General features: G+C 53.5%; 1 protein-coding gene across 3 annotated transcripts in view; it reads left to right on the top strand.

Moving 5' to 3' along the window:
- SMCHD1 (structural maintenance of chromosomes flexible hinge domain containing 1) overlaps window positions 1–15,647 on the top strand; it is a 214,707-nt gene extending 199,060 nt beyond the window's left edge. For all 3 annotated transcript variants that reach the window (XM_072735040.1, XM_072735041.1, XM_072735042.1), the window contains 4 exons: window positions 10,321–10,728; window positions 11,610–11,642; window positions 12,122–12,250; window positions 14,728–15,647. In XM_072735040.1, the coding sequence (XP_072591141.1) occupies window positions 10,321–10,728; window positions 11,610–11,642; window positions 12,122–12,250; window positions 14,728–15,065 (908 nt within the window). In that variant the 3' untranslated portion in view covers window positions 15,066–15,647. The remainder of the gene's footprint in view (window positions 1–10,320; window positions 10,729–11,609; window positions 11,643–12,121; window positions 12,251–14,727) is intronic.
- Window positions 15,648–16,651: the final 1,004 nt, after the last annotated feature.

Here is a 16,651-nt window from a genome sequence, read left to right as displayed (position 1 = left end):
CACTTCCCCATCTGCCCTCTCTTTGTTTTCTCCTCTCTTCCTTTATCACCTTTTCCACCTTGCTCAAGTCCAGGTGACAGAGGCCTTCCCACACTGAGATTTTGTGGCCTGGAGTGAGCCTGTAGGATTTTATGTCCAAGCTGAGACATAAAATCCAAGGAGATGAGGGCTGGAGCATGAGTGACAGATGAGTGGGTGGCAAGTCATGTGCAGGTCCCCAAGAAGCTGGAGGGTCTGGGGTAGCCAGGTGGGAAAATGCTTCAGATGTTCCCAGAGATAAGAGGTTTGTAGATAAGGAGGTACCCAGGGCAGCCAGGACCAGGGAGCTGGCCTCTACCCCAGTGCTGGGCCCACTACATATACTATTTATAATCCTCCCCTCCTCCCAGGCCCACACAGCTCCTGTATCTCTGGAATGTTGAGTAAAGGTCACAGCACTGTGTGTGTTCACAGAATGATTGTCCTTGGGGTGACAGTACTGTCTGGACTGGGCTTTATCATAACAGATTGAACCAGATATTTCCAGTTGATTTGCAACTCCCAGGCAGTGTGGGAAGCTGTGTTAACTCTTTCACACTTGTCTGTTGAAGGAGGATTTGGAGATGAATGTCTTTAAAGAGAATGTAGCTTCTAAAAGATTATTCTTCTGGAATGAATTCATTGCTGTGAATGTAGAATGTGTGGACTTTTAAGAATTCCATTGTTTGCAAGGAACCAAAAATAAACAAGCAGAGCCTTCTCTCTCCTTGTATAGCATCCAGGTCTAGGAGGTCTGGAGTCTGAGTAGCAGAGGTCCAGGGGCAAATCTGGAACTAAGGTCACAGTGAAAGTCACACGTCAACAGGTTAAAAGTCAACAGAACATTGAGCACCTGCCGTGTGCAAAGCTCTGTGAGAGACGTGGAGATAATGAGTAAGCATGATCCTTACCCTCAAGGCATTTTCAGTCAGAGTGGTAAAGACACACAGGTCTGCAGAAAGGATGAATGTTAGAGTATGTAAAGGTCCAGCTGGTGGTGTAGGGGTTTATTCTTTTAGTTTATAAGATCTTACTGAGCCTCTATTATGTGGTAGTTAATGAGCTATGTGTGTGGATTTTGTGGATGACAGTGCATGTGGCAATAACAGTCTGGGAGTTAACAAGCTGACAAAGGGATGGTCACAAGAGTGGGGTGTGCATAGGCACACTGGGTGTGTGGAGAAGTACCTGCGGCCACTGTGGGAGTCAGAGAGGGCTCCTTAGAGGAGAGCGCCTCTGAGGCAGGCCTTCAAGGTTGAGTAGGTTGAGAGTTTAGAGGCTAGAGGGGTGAAGAGTGAGGTGGAGTGATAAGAGAAGCTTCTGGAAGAGGTGTTACTGGAACAAATAATTAAGGGACAATTAGGACCCAGAAAAGCAGGAGGGGAAGGCTTACCTGGGGAGGAGTTGCTATGAATGTGTCAGTTATTTATTGCTGTGTAACAACCTACTCTAAATCTTGGTGGCTTAGAACAAAGATGTATTATTTTCCATTATTCTATGCATCAGGAACTTGTCAGGGTTTGACTAAGCTTGGCTTGGTGGTTCTTCTACTCCACTTGGCATCAGCCTGAGGCAGTCCCCCAGCTGTATCAGCTGGCAGTTGGGCCTAGCCGGGCTGCAGGGCCAGGAAGAACTCAGTCCCATGCCCATCACCATCAGGTTTCCTCCATGGGGCCATTCTCTCTCTCATCCATGTGACTAACTTGGTCTTCACAGCATGCCAGTCTTGGGGTAGTCCCACTTACTGCATGGTGACTGGAAGCTGCTAGGCCCCTTCTGGGCTGGGCCCAGAGCTGGCATGGCATCCTTTCAAAGCAAGTCAGCTCTTGAAGGATGGTGTGGTTAGTAAGTGTTGGGAGGGAAGGAATACTAACGATAGTTATCATATCTCCCTCAGTGAGCAAAGGTCCAGGGATGAGGACACCTGTTGTAGGTCTGGACCAGTAACCAGAGTGCTGGCCCAGGGATGCAAAGCCTAGCATTTCTACCCAGTGCACTGCCCTGTGCTTGGATGCTGTTCTTTTCTTCAGAAGCATCCCTAGGGGGCCTGAGCTATCTCGGAGGCAGCCAATACAGGAGCAGAAGGCACTTCAGCTGATGCTCAGTTAGATCCAAGTCGGTTTTGTCTCCCTCCCATTAGTGCAGATGTTCTTCCTTGGGACCTAAGAGGGACTCTTGAAACTTTTTTTGCAAATGATGGCTAATTTTTTTAGACCAAAGGTCCATGGCTTTCGTCTACGACTCAGAGAGGTGCCTAACTTCCAAAAGGTGAAGAACCAGTATCTCACCCTAAGCTCAATAAAGAGGTTGTGATGCCGCTCTGTTGGCCCCCTCCATCCCACCCATTCATGCCTATACTCATTCATTCAACTGGTATGAATCGAGCTGTGTCCGTGCTGCAGGGCCAGCCCACAGGAGTGTTGCACTCTAGTATGAAGACAGTTTGCTCAGCCAGTGATCAGTTGGCAAAGAAAGACACAAGAGAGTAAGTTCATGAGGAATGGGATACAGCAATATATTTTAGGTGAGTGGGCAAGGAGGGTTGCTCGGTGGAGATGACCTCTTTGCAGAGCCCTGCAGAGATCTGTGGAAAGTGTTCCAGGCAGACAGAACAACATGTTCAAAGGCCCTGAGGCAGTAATGAGTTTGCCCTGTTTGAAAAACCCAGAATGCTAGTATTAGGAAATATATGAACAATGCGGGGGGCGGGGTCCTAAGCGTTAAGGTCAGAGAGGGGGTAGGAACCAGCTCATGTAGGATTTTACATGCTATGGTGAAATATCTGAATTTTAAGTCTGATGAGAGACCACCAGAGAATTTTGAGCCAGGCAGTGCTTATTATTTCCCAGGTTTGCAATCCCTACCTCCAGGCTTTCTCTGGGACTTTGGGCAAGTCATTTATCTAATTACCTCACTTTTCTGCATCTATTAATTGGAAATACCAATGACACCTCAAAAAGTTGGTTTAAAGAGGATTAACACTCCAAAGGAGTGGAGTAGTAAACAGTACGTGGCCCCTGGTGATCAGTCAATATTACCTATTTTAACCCTGTGTCCATTATAATAGATGTTTACTCTACTCCTGGCTGAACTTCTCTCCCTTTCTCTTCCTGTAAACCCCCAGGCACCCAGCCTCCAGCAGCCTGTCCACATAGTCTGTCCACATGGGACCAGAGCCCTGAGTGTCGGACTCCTGTCTGCTCTGTGGAATACTCTGGATACCTGGTGGGGGTTTACTCTCTTTCCCCTTTTCTTCTTTTCTTAATTGGAAAATTGGTCAGGTGGAAAGTGTAAAAAAAACCTAGAAATCTCCTCTCCCTAGCATTCAGGATTCACGTTCAAATACTTTTGTTGATGAGAGGCTCAGCACTTAGGACAAAGCTGGTTTGTAAGTCCTTTGTCCTTCTGTCTGATGTGGCCATAGGGGTTTGGCTGTCTGCCTGGACACGCTCACTCCCATGGTTACTTCTGGCCAGCACACACTCCCTTTTCCTTGGTCAGCATCTCGTGTGGCTGGGGTGGCTCTGTGACAGGCAGCTCCAGGGTCTGCCCCCAGTGTGGGTGAAAGGCATCTTTTCTCGCCTGGGCCCCAAGGACTCGAGTGTTGTCAGGAAGGCCGTGGCCAGCTGCCGCACTTGACAGCCCGAGTATCCCTGCCTCCTGGTGTGACATAGATGCTGAGTCCTGCCTGGACTCCAGTGTTTCCGCTGTGCCTCTTACAGTGCAAGAGAGGGGAGTTCCTGGTGTTGAGAAACGTGGGGCTCTGGCTGAATAGAGATGCCAGGCAGAGGAGTATTTCTGTGCATTGGGGAAGCTCTCTTACCCTACATCACAGTTCCAAAAAGGGACGTGCCCGTCTGGATGCCATGATGTTTCAACAGACTCCAGTGACAGCAGCATTACTTCCTTTTTCAAATCTCCCCATCTGTCTCTTCTGCTCATGGCTGAAGGATGTTTCTTCTAGTACTTGAATTATACTAAATACAATGTTTCATTTAGGAAGGTTAGAGATGTAAGAGCCACATCTTTATCAAGTTGCTTAATGCAAGCTTTGCTACAAGAATGAAAAAGCACAGATTTTCCAAATATTTAACCATAAAACCTGGCCAGGGGAAGAGTGGTCTGTTGCCACAATGATGGTGTGGGCTCCCCATTTGAAATTAGCTGAATCTGGGGCCAGTTTAGGTCCAAGACAAGACAGCATGATGGAGCACGTCAGGGTTTCATAAATATATAAAGGCTAGAATAAACTGCTTACACTCAGACCATCCTGACTCCAGCAATATGCACCCTTTCACCCTGTGGGCATCTAGTGTTTGTAATGTCCTGTGGTGGGAGTAAATAGTAGCTACTTTTCTGCATCCTAACTTTTTTTTTTTTTTAAGATTATTTATTCATGACACAGAGAGAGGCAGAGACACAGACAGAGGGAGAAGCAGGCTCCGTGCTGGGAGCTTGATGTGGGACTTGATCCCGGGTCTCCCGGATCACACCCCAGGCTGCAGGCGGCGCTAAACCGCTGCGCCTCCGGGGCTGCCCTGCATCTTGACTTTTTTTTTTTTTTAATTTTTATTTATTTATGATAGTCACACACAGAGAGAGAGAGAGAGAGGCAGAGATACAGGCAGAGGGAGAAGCAGGCTCCATGCACCGGGAGCCTGACGTGGGATTCGATCCCGGGTCTCCAGGATCGCGCCCTGGGCCAAAGGCAGGCGCCAAACCGCTGCGCCACCCAGGGATCCCTGCATCTTGACTTTGAATTTAGAACCCTGCTGTTCTTGGGGCTGAGCTCTCCCACAGCTGATTGGAAAAGTCTTCTGGGAGCTTTAGAAAAATAACTCCTGGGCTCAGTTGGGAGATTCCTGCAGAGTAGGGATGAGGTGAGACCCAGGAATTTGTAATCAAATTTGTAATTAAAACAACCGCTAGCTCTGGTCCCAGAAGCATAAGGAAGGCCACTCCAAGCGCAGCAGGATATAACCTCCCAGGGCCAACCGTCCCCCGGAAGGGGGGAGAAAGAGGGAGGAGAGAAGAGGAGAAAGAATGAAAGGCCTGGCTGTCCCGCTGCCCAGCAACAAGAGGGGACCTCGGGGGAGCCAGTCCACCTGCGGGCTCTTCCAGCTGTGGGCACCATGTGCTTTCCCCTCTTGGTTCCTGCAGCTTGACAGTAAGTCTGAAAACCAGGGAGCGGAGATCCTGTGCATTTGCGTCGGGATTTTAGAATCAGCTTGTGAAATTCTACCAAAAAAAAAAAAAAGGTTCCCAAGTGACGTTGAAGCTCAGCTAGGGGAGGCTCCCCCCGCCTGACACCCCGTGATGGCCACTTCCTTCCCGTTGCGGATGCGGGGCCCTGCGGGCGCGGCTGTGTGTGCAGCTCGTGGCCTCTGGGTTGGGCTTGTCGGTGCAGCCGGTCCAGGGCCGTTGGCGCCGCCGCGTAGCCGGCTGCTCCGCGGGGCTCCCCGCCCGTGGGGGCCGAGGCCCTGGGCCGTGCGGCCGCTCGCTGCTCGCTGCTCGCGGGGTTGCCAGCTCCGGCGCCCGCGCCCCGGGTGACAGGAGGCCGCCGCAGGGCTGGCGGCCCGAGGCCCGGGCGCATGAGGCGGGAGGGCCCCGTGGCCTTCCCGCAGCCCCGACGGGAGGCCAGGTCTGTCCCCCGGCCCCCCAGGGCCCTCCTTGCCCCTGACTTCCACCCTGTGGCCGCTCAGCCTCAGCTCCTGGACGAGTGGGGAGTGTCTTCTGCGGGCCTCCGCTTCGGGACAGTCGGAGTCGGCTTTTATTTTATTATTTTTTAAAGACTTTATTTATTCATGACAGACACAGAGAGAGAGAGGCAGAGACACAGGCAGAGGGAGGAGCAGGCCCCATGCAGGGAGCCCGACGTGGGACTCGATCCAGGGTCTCCAGGATCACACTCCGGGCTGAAGGCGGCGCTAAACCGCTGAGCCACCCAGGGATCCCCGGCGTTGGCTTTTAGTGCGAACCCAAGCGGCCTTTCGGGGCTGGGGACCAGGCCTGCCCTGGTGAGGCCACAGGGGCGGGTGAGGACTGGAGCATCGGGCGTGCGGCCCGGCCCCTCTCGCCTTGGACGCCTGGCAGCGACACTGGGCTCTTCGGGAGAGCGCAGTTCAAGGGGTCACCCTGAATTAGAAACACATGTTGAGCTCAGAACGCCATCTGCCACCAGGAGTCATCTTTCCAGAAGGAACAAAATGCTGTCCAGTCTGTTACAACCTTCTAATAAATGTATATGCTTTGGAAACACCCAGTGCCCGGGGGGAGAAATGCCTGGACCCGGCAGCCTGCTCCTTACCGTCCTGGCTGAGGTGGCTTGGAGCAGTCGGTGGCCCACAGCAGGCGTGGCCACACTCCCCAAGGAGAGCCGTGCAGCCTATTGGTTCCATTAAATGTTTTCATTCTCTTCCCTCTGCCTTCCACCAGTGTGACAAGCCAGGTGCTCAGGGAATAAGGGACGTAAGAGCTGTCACAGTCTCTGCATATCAGCACTGCCCTACTAGGCCCCCCAAGTGACAATTACTTTTAGCAAAATATTAGCCTAGTGTGATGGTTGGCAGGAATTAGGGCACGGCCCATAGTACCTGCCACCCTTGCAGCCTTCATTCATTCACCAAACCAAACACTTAAATGTCTCCATGTCATGTGCGAGGGCCCTGTGCCAAGCCGGGGGTAACACATATTAAAATGTGTCCTCACTGCTCAGCACCCAGTACAACAGGAACAATGTTTAAAAATTGAAAGAGCCTTTGGAGGCTCAAAGTGCTTCAAGGCTCAGAGGCAGGATTGTTCAAGCTCTGTTGGGCAGATCCACGATGGCTTCCCGGGGAGGCAGAATCGGAACCGGGGCTTCAGTGAGGCTGCAGGAAGGGGCTGCTCAGGGAGTGTGGCCATTAAAAGAAAAGGCACAAAGGCACGGAAGCTGGCAGAGGGCTGGCACCAGGAAGGACACTGTGGCTGCGGGAGGAGTTGGAGCAGGTGGTGGGCTCGGGAGGTCAGAGGAGATTTGGTGGGATTTCCTGAGCATTGCGAAACTATGCAGATTTTTGAGCAGGGACCCTGGCTAGAATGTTTTCGAAAGAGCAGATGCAGAGTGACGGCGAGGGTAGAAACAGGCCGTCGGAGAGGGTCTCCTGCGATTACGTTTTATAAAATAAATAAACTGAGAGGCTTCCAATGAAACCAGCCCCCTGTTCTCACCTATCCCTGGCACTTTTTTAGCTCCCCAGAGGCAGCCATGTGCAACTCTGAGGGCTATCTTCCCTTGATATTTACCTCTATAGTTTTAAATTGATTCATTAATTTTAGCTTTCTATATAGATATTACATACATAGTCCTTAGACATTATATATTATGTATCAGCTGTAGGCATTAGTTTACATATTAGGATTACTCCTATCTCCCCTGCTTCCTCCCTCTCTCAACTCCCAGTAGAATTTACAGAAAAATCAGTAGTCAAACATCTGAGACTAATGATAACTGAATTAAAAAAAAATCAGTACTCAGCATTTATGCTGTTATGAGCTAAGTAGTTCAACATAGCTGAATATCATTATGTTGCTTTTTGGTTTGCTTTTCCTTGAATAAGTAGCAGTGTTACACTATTATTTGCTAGATTTTATGTATCTATTTTGGATTCCTCTTATCCCAGGACATCCTCTCAACATAATTTTCTATTCCATAAAAAGTACCAGATCATTTGTTAGTTCCATTTTTTTTTTTTTTTTTTTTTTTTTAGTTCATGACCTCCCTTCTGAGGTTCTCACTCTTCTGATCCAATCTGGACTGCTTAGTCTGTGGACTTGCTAAAGATTTTCAGTTTGAAACTTCCTTCACTACCATCCTTGAACCTCTCCTGTCTTGGATTGTTGTCTTTTTTTTTTTTTTTTCATGGTTTACTTGTTTCAGTGGAGCATGTTTTCCAAGCTTTTTAAGGAAACAGGCCTGATAGTTTTTGTGTGTGTGTTTTAAATATTGCATGTCTGAAAATATTTATTCTTGAATCATAATTGATGGATATTTTGGTTGGGTATAGAATTCAAGGTGAGCAGTTATTCCCTCAAAATTTGAAGACTTTGTTTCCTTGTCTTCTGGTTTCTATTGTTGAGAAGCCTGATGTTGCCTTTTGGATTCGAAGTCATTTTTAAAATTTTTCCCCCTGAAAGCTTCTAGGATCTTCCCTTTGCCTCAGTATTCTGAATATGTGCCTTGGTTTAGGTCTTTTCATCAGTAATTGTGCTGGAATCAAATTGTGTGTGTATTTGATAATTCTCGCCTTATCACCTCATCATCCTATGTCCCAATTTTTCTGACTTTTTTTTCAGGGAAGATTTCTGGGTTGACTAATGTTATGGTTTCCTTCCTGTTGTCTACCATTTCATCTTCCTGTTTTACCGTCTGAAAGATTTCCTTGATTTTTGTTCATTTTATTTGCTTATTTTGGCAAGCATATTTTTATTAGCAAAGGCTCATCCTTATTCTCTGATTATGCCTTTTTAAAAAAATACCGATCTATCCTTGCCTTATGGATGGTGTCTTCTGTTTCTTTTAAGGGTTTCATGTTTTTGTTTTCTTGCATTGTGTGTTTCTTCAGAGTTCCTTTTTGTTAGTTGGATGACTGTTTTGGTTTTTTCTTATTGGAGACTTTCCTTGCACATCAAGTTATCTTGGCTGTGGTTCACATTTAAAGTTGAGGCACTGGATAAGATTTCATACTGGGGGGATCCCTGGGTGGCTCAGCGGTTTGGCGCCTGCCTTTGGCCCAGGGCGCGATCCTGGAGTCCTGGGATCGAGTCCCGCGTCGGGCTCCTGGCATGGAGCCTGCTTCTCCCTCCTCCTGTGTCTCTGCCTCTCTCTCTCTCTATGTCTATCATAAATAAATAAATCTCAAAAAAAAAAAAAAAAGATTTCATACTGGTGGGCTTCCTTATGGGGTGAAGATTCTCCCTATCTCCAACCTAAGCTATATAAGTAAGTGTTCTGGGAGCTGAGCAGGAAAGCGGGGTGGGGGGCCTCCTAATTCAATGTATAGACTTTGTGTTTCCAGACCGTTTTCTCATTCCTGTCCTCCGCTGTGGCTGATGTCTGCCTTTCTGCAGTCCCTCTGCCTCGGATTCTGTCTAACCCAGCCCTTCTCAACCTGAGTTCTGAAGAGAATTGAGGCCTGATGTTGTTCCATTGGACAACATGAATTCTCTTCTCTGCATTTAAGGGTTAGTTCTGTAGTATCCTTGGGATGACTGAGAAAATGGGGAGTCATTCTCCATAGGGCTTAATTCTCTCACGTAGCTGGTCAAGAAAGGCTGTTTGGGGCTGGAGGTGGGTGAGCTATGTGGCACTATGGTGGAAGGGAAGCATGTGGTTCATCCCCATCGTTACCTTAGTGAGTTTTAAAACTAGACAGTGGGTCAAAAATACAATCACTGATTTTGCCTGGACACAATTGTATAGATTTGGAACCTGACCATGGCAGGCTCCATACAGACTGCAGGAGTAGGTGGGGTTTGCTTTTGAGGCTGGTATCTGCTGGTCCTGTTTATTTTTAGATGCCATGTGGGCCCTCAGGCAGGCTTCCTGGAAGCCTGGTTCCTGGAACATATTCCGAGGAGGAGGGGGTGGCAGCTTCCTGGCTGTGTCACAGCGCCATCCCATGAGCGCAGGGAATGTGAATCAGAAGGTTCCTTCTGTGGGAATCCCCTCAGTTGGTGATCTTAAGGCTGTGGCAAGAGACATGGGATGTTTCTGCTCCTTTGGGCCCAGTGCCTGCTGCAGAGGTGCCTCAAGCTCCCCGACACCTGCTGGGATTGCTGTGGCATCTGCATTTGGCAGGGCCTGAGCCTGTGGAACCATCACAGTGACTCCAGGATGTGCTGGTTTGAGAGAACGTAAGGTGGTTGGGGCAGCAGGTCCCTCTCAGTAAGTGGTGATACACCTGTGGTATCGTCACGTGGTGAAATCAGAAGTTTGGAAGTGAGGCCAAGAACGGTGCTGTTCTGGGGAGTGCAGCCATCCTGTAGAAAGGCTGAGAATCCTCCCCTCAGCCTGGCTGCTGCGCAGGGGGACCCCAGACCTTCTCACCAGCTCCTGGGTGGCCTGAGGGTAGCTGGACCTGTGGCCCACCTTCTGAAGCCGTGAGGCCTGCTGTCCCCATGCTGTGGTGGCTGCTGTGTGTTCACCCGTCGATGCTGCAGGGACCGCCACCAAACACAGACCTTCACGGGGAGCCTGTGGCTGAGCAGTCAGGTCGGAGGTTTTTTTAACCCTGTGTTTCTCTCCACTTTCCAAATGCTCAGCGGAGGAGCCCCCCGAAGCGCCCCCGTCCCGAGAAAAGGCTCCACAGGCGCCTGGACAGCCCTTGCAGCCGGAGCTGGTGGAGGCACCCACGGAGGCCTCTCATCCCAAGCCGACCCCTCTGCTGAGGCCCAGCGCCCCCCCGCTTCCCGAGGACCCCAGGAAACGGCCGCACACAGGCCAGCGGCCTGTCCTGCCCCAGAGACCCCCGAAGCCGCTGCCCCCGCCAGCATGGCCGGGCTGGGCAGGGCTGCCCTTCTTGCCCGGCTCCACCGGGGTCATGATGGAGACTGGCGAGGCCGGGCCTCCAGGGAGGACGGGTGTGTCGGGGAGGGGCCTGCCCCAAGGCGTGGATGGCCAGACCGGGCAGGGGCCCATCCCCAGCGCTGAAGGCTTCGCGGGAGCACCAGGTGAGGCCTGAGAGGGGGCCTGAGCCTTAGGGGTCAGCTGCAGGGGCTTCCTGGGTGCGGGTTCCAGCAAGGAGCTCTCCAGGGGTGCTGAGGGATGAGTTCATGCTAATTGGACCCCCAGAGGCTGGGGCACCCCCAGGGATGGTGCAGTGAACACTGCCTCCCACGGGCTGGGACGCTCGGCTGTCCTCCAGGCAGGAAGTGCCCCTGGGAGACCAGTGTGGACTGGAGCCTGCGAAGCAGAGATACGCCGCCCCTCGGAGTGGGTGGGCTAGAAGGTCTGGCTCAAATCAAGCTATGTGACCACAAGCTTTGGGACCTGGGGCAGCCTCATAATCCCTGTAGGGCTCTGTCACAGGCAAAGTGGGGGGTAACAGGAGCTGGGGTGGGGGGACGGCTGTGAGGGTGAAGGAGGAAAGCCTTGTTGGGTGCTTGGCCGGTGAGGGCTCCTTTATTGTCACGGACACTTAGTAGTTCCACGTCTCAGGGGGGCAGCTGAGGCTCAGGTCACGTGGGCTGCAGGAGGGCAGTGCAGACTTTTGCATGGGGGAGGCCCAACAGCACCCCCAGGCCCCGGGGCAGCGTGGGGGGGGAACACCCTGCCCAGGTGCTCCCCGGGCCACCGGGCCTTTCCTGCAAGGACGCTGCCTCCCAGCTCCGTGCTAGGGCCGTTCATCCTGGGTCGGACCGGTTGTCCGTTTGTCCGTCGGCGCACTGGAGTGGCCGACGCCGCCTCCAGCCTCCGGTCAGCCAGCTGGCCCTCCGGGAACTGCTCTGCTCCCGGGGAGGTGCCCATTCCGGGTCTCTCTAAAGCAACAGTGAGAAGGGCAGGGAGCAAAAGGGGGGCTTGCTGGACATTCCACTCCCATTTTGTTTTGCAGGATACCCCAGCGCCCCTCCGGTGGCCGCCCCAGGTACGTTTATGGGGGAAGCAGCAGGGGCTCAGGTGCCTGTCCTGCCGCCTCCCTCGGGCTGTTAGCGCGGGTGGGAGCTGGGGTCCCCCAGCTGAGGGGAGTCGCTGCTGACTGCACCGAGCTTTGCCCCTCAGAGGATCAGCGTCCCGGCCAGACAAGGTCGTGCTGGCTGGCGGAGTTGGCGGGGGGCTGGCTGCATCGGCCTAGTGCGGCCGTGCCCCCCCAACCCCCCCACACGGTGTCACACGGCCGCCTCTCGGTGCAGGGCGCACACGTCCCCCCCACTGGTGCATGTCCCGACCTGACAAGGACGGTCTGGCTCTTGGGGGTGAGGAGTGCGTGCCCCACGTGTCCCACGGTGCTTTACCACCTTAAAGCCAACAGCTCAGTGAGGCTGCCTGTCCCGACGGGCACACAGGTCTCCGTGCTCTGGGCCCTGACCTCTGACCCCGACCACCTTCTCGTCCTCTGGGCTGCAGGGGCTCCGGTGCCCGCTCTGGTGGCTTTCTCCGCGGGGCTCACCCAGAAGCCTTTCCCCAGCGATGGGGGTGTCGTCCTCTTCAACAAAGTGCTGGTCAACGACGGAGATGTGTACGACCCCGACACCGGTAGGCTCCGAGACTGGCGGGGTCCCAGCTGGTTCCCGGGCCTGGGGCCGGGGTGGCGGGGCACCACGGGAGATGCCTGAGCAGCCGTGGGCACGGCGGACCAACTGGCCCTTGTTGCTATCCCCACTCTGTGGGGCTTCACGGAGAAGCTTCCAGCTCCAGGCCGCAGGGTGGGCGGGGAGCACGTGGGGACGTCCTGTCCTCTAGCCTGAGATGCCTGAGATCCCCGGCACTTACTGTGGGGAGCCTTGTTCCACTGGTTTGTGGCCCTCCCCGCTGTTCCTCCAAGCCATCGAATGGCTTTCTTCCTCCGGATCTATTGTCCTAACACCCCGAGACGGGACAGACAGGAGACCAGCCCCCTGCCCCGTCACCTTCAGAGCCAAAAAAGGGGACAGCAGTCCTTCCAGAAGGCTCCAGACCCCGCTTGTGGGGTTTCCTGCTCTGGAACCACTTGAGCTGCAGGCCTGGGTTCTGCCTGTGGCGTGTGTTGTCCACCAGCCCAAGGGTAGTGAGGACAGATGTCACCCCGGGTTCCTGCGGTATAGACTTCCTCCTTTCCGCCACACCTGAGCTTCTGTCCATCTTTGTCCCCGGGGACTGGACTCCGCCTTCCTGAGAGGCCAGCCATGGGCCTCCTGCCTCCTATATGAAGGGCCCCACTTCCCTGCCCAACCCGTTGGCAGCCCTGGGGTAGGTTGGGGCAGAGCAGCCGGGGGCCTGTCTCCAGTGGCCCCACACCTCGGAGCAGCCCGTCTCTGAGCCCGTCGGGCACCAGCACCCTGCGGTGCCGAGTCCTTCCCAAGGAGCTGCAGGGTGGGAGTTCAGGGAGGTGACGAGGAGGCAGCGGCGGTGGGGGGCCCTCTCGGCAGTTTTTAGCTCTCACCTTCTCATCTGCCCTGCGTGGCCACCATCTAGCAAATCCCACCAATTCCTAGGACAGTGGCTCTTAAGTTTTAGTGAGCATAAAAATTACCTGCAGAACTTGGAAAAATGGAACTCCGTGTCCTCCAGGCCAGCTGGAGTCAAGCTCAGGACTTTAAAATCTTTTTTTTTTAATTTTTTTTATTTGAGAGAAAGTACGGTTGGTGGGGGAGGGGCGGAGAGAGGGGTGGGGAGAAACAGACTCCCCGCTGAGCAGGGAGCCTGACGTGGGGCTCAATCCCAGGCCCCTGAGATCATGACCTGAGCTGAAGGCAGCCGCTTAACCGTTGAGCCCCCCAGGTGACCCTGGATTCTGCATTTTTAACCTGCTTTTGAGGCACAGAGGCAGGCAGGGTGCCAGAAGGGCCTTTGTTTTCAGAGACCTTTACTTTCTAGGCCAGTGCAGCCTCCTCCTGGGCCCTGCCCCCATGCTGCCCTGGTGGGGGGACAGCTGCTCCTGACAGGTCACGTGATCTCTGCAAGCAGGGGCGGTGGCGGACGTTTCTTGCACATTCCGGGATGCCCAGCCCAGAACTGTAGCCTCTCGTTGAGTGAGTCCTCATTAAAGGAAATTCTGGGGGACCCCGAGTGCGGACTCCCCACAGGCAGCTTCTAAGCAGGGGAGGAGGCCACGGGCCCAGGTTCTGGGCCCAGGCCTTGTTCAGGGTCCAGCTGCCTCGGGAAGGCTGTGGAGCTCTGATTACTCAGCATTCCAAGCGGGTAAGAGTAGGATGGCCGGCATCTTCGATTTTTCAGGGAAGATTGAAGATCCAGCCCCTGGGCCCTCCATTCTGTCACTCTCGGCCTGTGGTCAGGGTCTGTGTCTAGCCCCCACCCCCCCCCGCCCCGCCCAGCTCCTGCCAGTACTTCCTGTGGGCTCTGACCTTCTGGCTTCGGGGGCACCCAGTTGCCACTTGGTAGATGGTACATCTGCAACTTCATCTTCTCTTCCCTGTGCTGCCTGCCTCCAAATACCCCTTCCCCGGCTTCTCCAGGCCCACGGCCTGTGGGTCGTTGGCTCAATGAATGCCAGCTTCTTTGTGGCCATAAATGGGTGCCACCTGTATACTGGTCCAATGCAGGGAGCCTGTGGTCCCTCCCTGGGTTAGTGACTAGCTTTGTGGGTTCTTTTTGGTCCTGTGTCCTCAGGAGGCAACTCAAACATTTTGTGGATTTTGTACCCAGCACACAAGTTGTGGGGCTTATTCTATGTTGGCCTTGGTGGGGTGCTTTCCATGCTGGAGGAAACTCCCAAATGGTAACCAGGACCTGGCTGGTGAGGGGGGAATGGGCCCGGGCTGGCCTCAGCCCTCTGTCTTCACGTCTGGGCCGTGCACTGGGTGGGTGTCAGGCAGCTGCAAGTATCAAAAGGGGCTACCCCCACCTCGGGCCAACCTGCCTTCTGCGGGTCTGGTGACCAACTCTCCCAGTTGGTCTCTGGGGACAGTCCTGGACAGAGAGGAATGGTTGGTCTCCCGAACGTGGGTTAACCAATAAGCTGTCGCCAAGGTGCTGTGATGTCACAGGACAAGCGTCTGCCTCTCTGCTCCCAGGGATCTTCACGGCTCCGTATGATGGGCGTTACCTCATCACAGCCACCCTGACTCCTGAGAGGGATGCATACGTGGAAGCTGTCCTGTCGGTCTCCAATGCCAGCGTGGCCCAGCTGCATACAGCCGGCTACAGGAGGGAGTTCCTGGAATACCACCGGCCCCAAGGGGGCCTGCACACCTGTGGGGGCCCGGGCGCATTCCACCTCGTCGTGCACTTGAAGGCAGGAGATGGCGTCAACATTGTGGTGACTGGGGGCCGCTTGGCCCACACAGACTTTGACGAAATGTACTCCACGTTTAGTGGGGTTTTCTTGTATCCTTTCCTCTCTCCCCTCTAGGGTGGCCGTGGCGAGCTACGGGGAACTAGTTGTGAGGACTTCGGAAGCTTTAATATATGCAGTTTATTATGTATGTAACTGGAGCACTGGTCTAGTTTTCTGCAAACCTCCCCACACCTCCCCTAAGATACAGGCCTGAGCGTCCTGAGGCAGGGGGCGAGGACCTGCGTGCCCAATGGGGCCACTGTCTTCTGTCGTTCCGACTGGCCACCTGAGGAGTGGGGTCCTCCCTGGCCGATCAACCGCCAACTGGGGGGCGCAACTTGCCGCCCCGTCCTGCTGACGGAGGAGGGAGAGCCGCTGGGCTACAGGGCTGAGGGCACGAGGGCGGGTGAGCCGCACCTGTGGCCACGGTCTTTACTTACTCCACCTGCAGGACAGAAGTTTAAACACTGAAGTGGCACGTGCCACCACTGAGAGAGACCTGGGGGCCATGTGCACTCCAGGCCTTTGCCCAGCTGTGAGGCATGTGCAGGAGGCTGTGCAACCAGGGAGGGGGGGCGGGGGGGGGCCCTCCTTGAATGACGTGTACCTAAGTGCAAAGACAGGGAGTGTCAATAAAGACGTAAAACCACTTCAAGTTACTGAAGTCTGTGCCTTATGGATTGAGAGTTGTTGCTAAAAAGCAAACTGCAGAGAGGTAAGGAGTTTTAAATGCCTGTAGAAAGTGAGCTTGAATAAATCAGTCTCAACCATATAATGGTTATCCCTCACTATCTAAGCTATACACTTGGGGGGTTTTTTGCTTATAAAAAACCAGATGAACTTGAAGGTCAAGGCCCCCCCCCGTACTCCCCACAGCTGAAGAGGGGCTCCTCTGGGGGATGCTTAAACTTCACATCTCATCAGCAGCTGCCCGAGCTAACGAGATTGCTTGCTCACTACACAGCTCACAGCAGATGCAGCTTTAAGGACTCTCAGGTTCCCAGGCAACAACAGCCCCAACATAAAACTGATCACACACTGAAAGCTGAGATCATCGCAGAAAAGCAGGAATCTTCCCATGGAGAGCACGTTCTGTTCCAAGGAAGCCCAGGCATGCTGCTCCTTTATCAGCAGCCACAGAAACCTCTAGGACACTCAAGACCCTTAGCTTCACGTAGGCTCTGCTCATCAGGTTGGTAAAATCTGTTGGCCAATCAAGTGCCCCCAGGGAGGCAAGACCCCCTAGAGCCCCAGGGAAAGATGCACATCAGAGAAACTAGTTTCCTGAGCCTGAACTCAAGCCACTGGATACCGTGATGCTATAAAAATGCTGAGTTTCCAGGAATGCTTGCAAATGAGATAACACAATGGCTGCTGGACACTTCAGAGAAGGGCCTTCTTTCTCCTTCCCCTGCTCCAGGTAGGGAGACATGACCACGAACTGCAGGTTTGCAGTTTTAGGACTTCAAAATCTGGATCTCTGTCTAGGAGTTGGGGTGGGGAGGGCATTCTCTTTCCTTGTTTCTACAGCTGGGGAACTGGCTAAAGGTGACTGTCCTACAAATGACTCATGGAAAAACCCAACGCAGTGGTGCATTTTCAGGAAAACCCAGTTGGCACATGCACATACTTTCACCCTCTCTGCTTCACACCCCCTCCTA

Source organism: Vulpes vulpes, chromosome 13, assembly GCF_048418805.1.
Source record: "Vulpes vulpes isolate BD-2025 chromosome 13, VulVul3, whole genome shotgun sequence".
In the NCBI taxonomy this organism is placed as follows: Eukaryota; Metazoa; Chordata; class Mammalia; order Carnivora; family Canidae; genus Vulpes; species Vulpes vulpes.
Note: the sequence above shows the minus strand (reverse complement) of the source record. Positions and strands in the feature narration are given on the sequence as shown.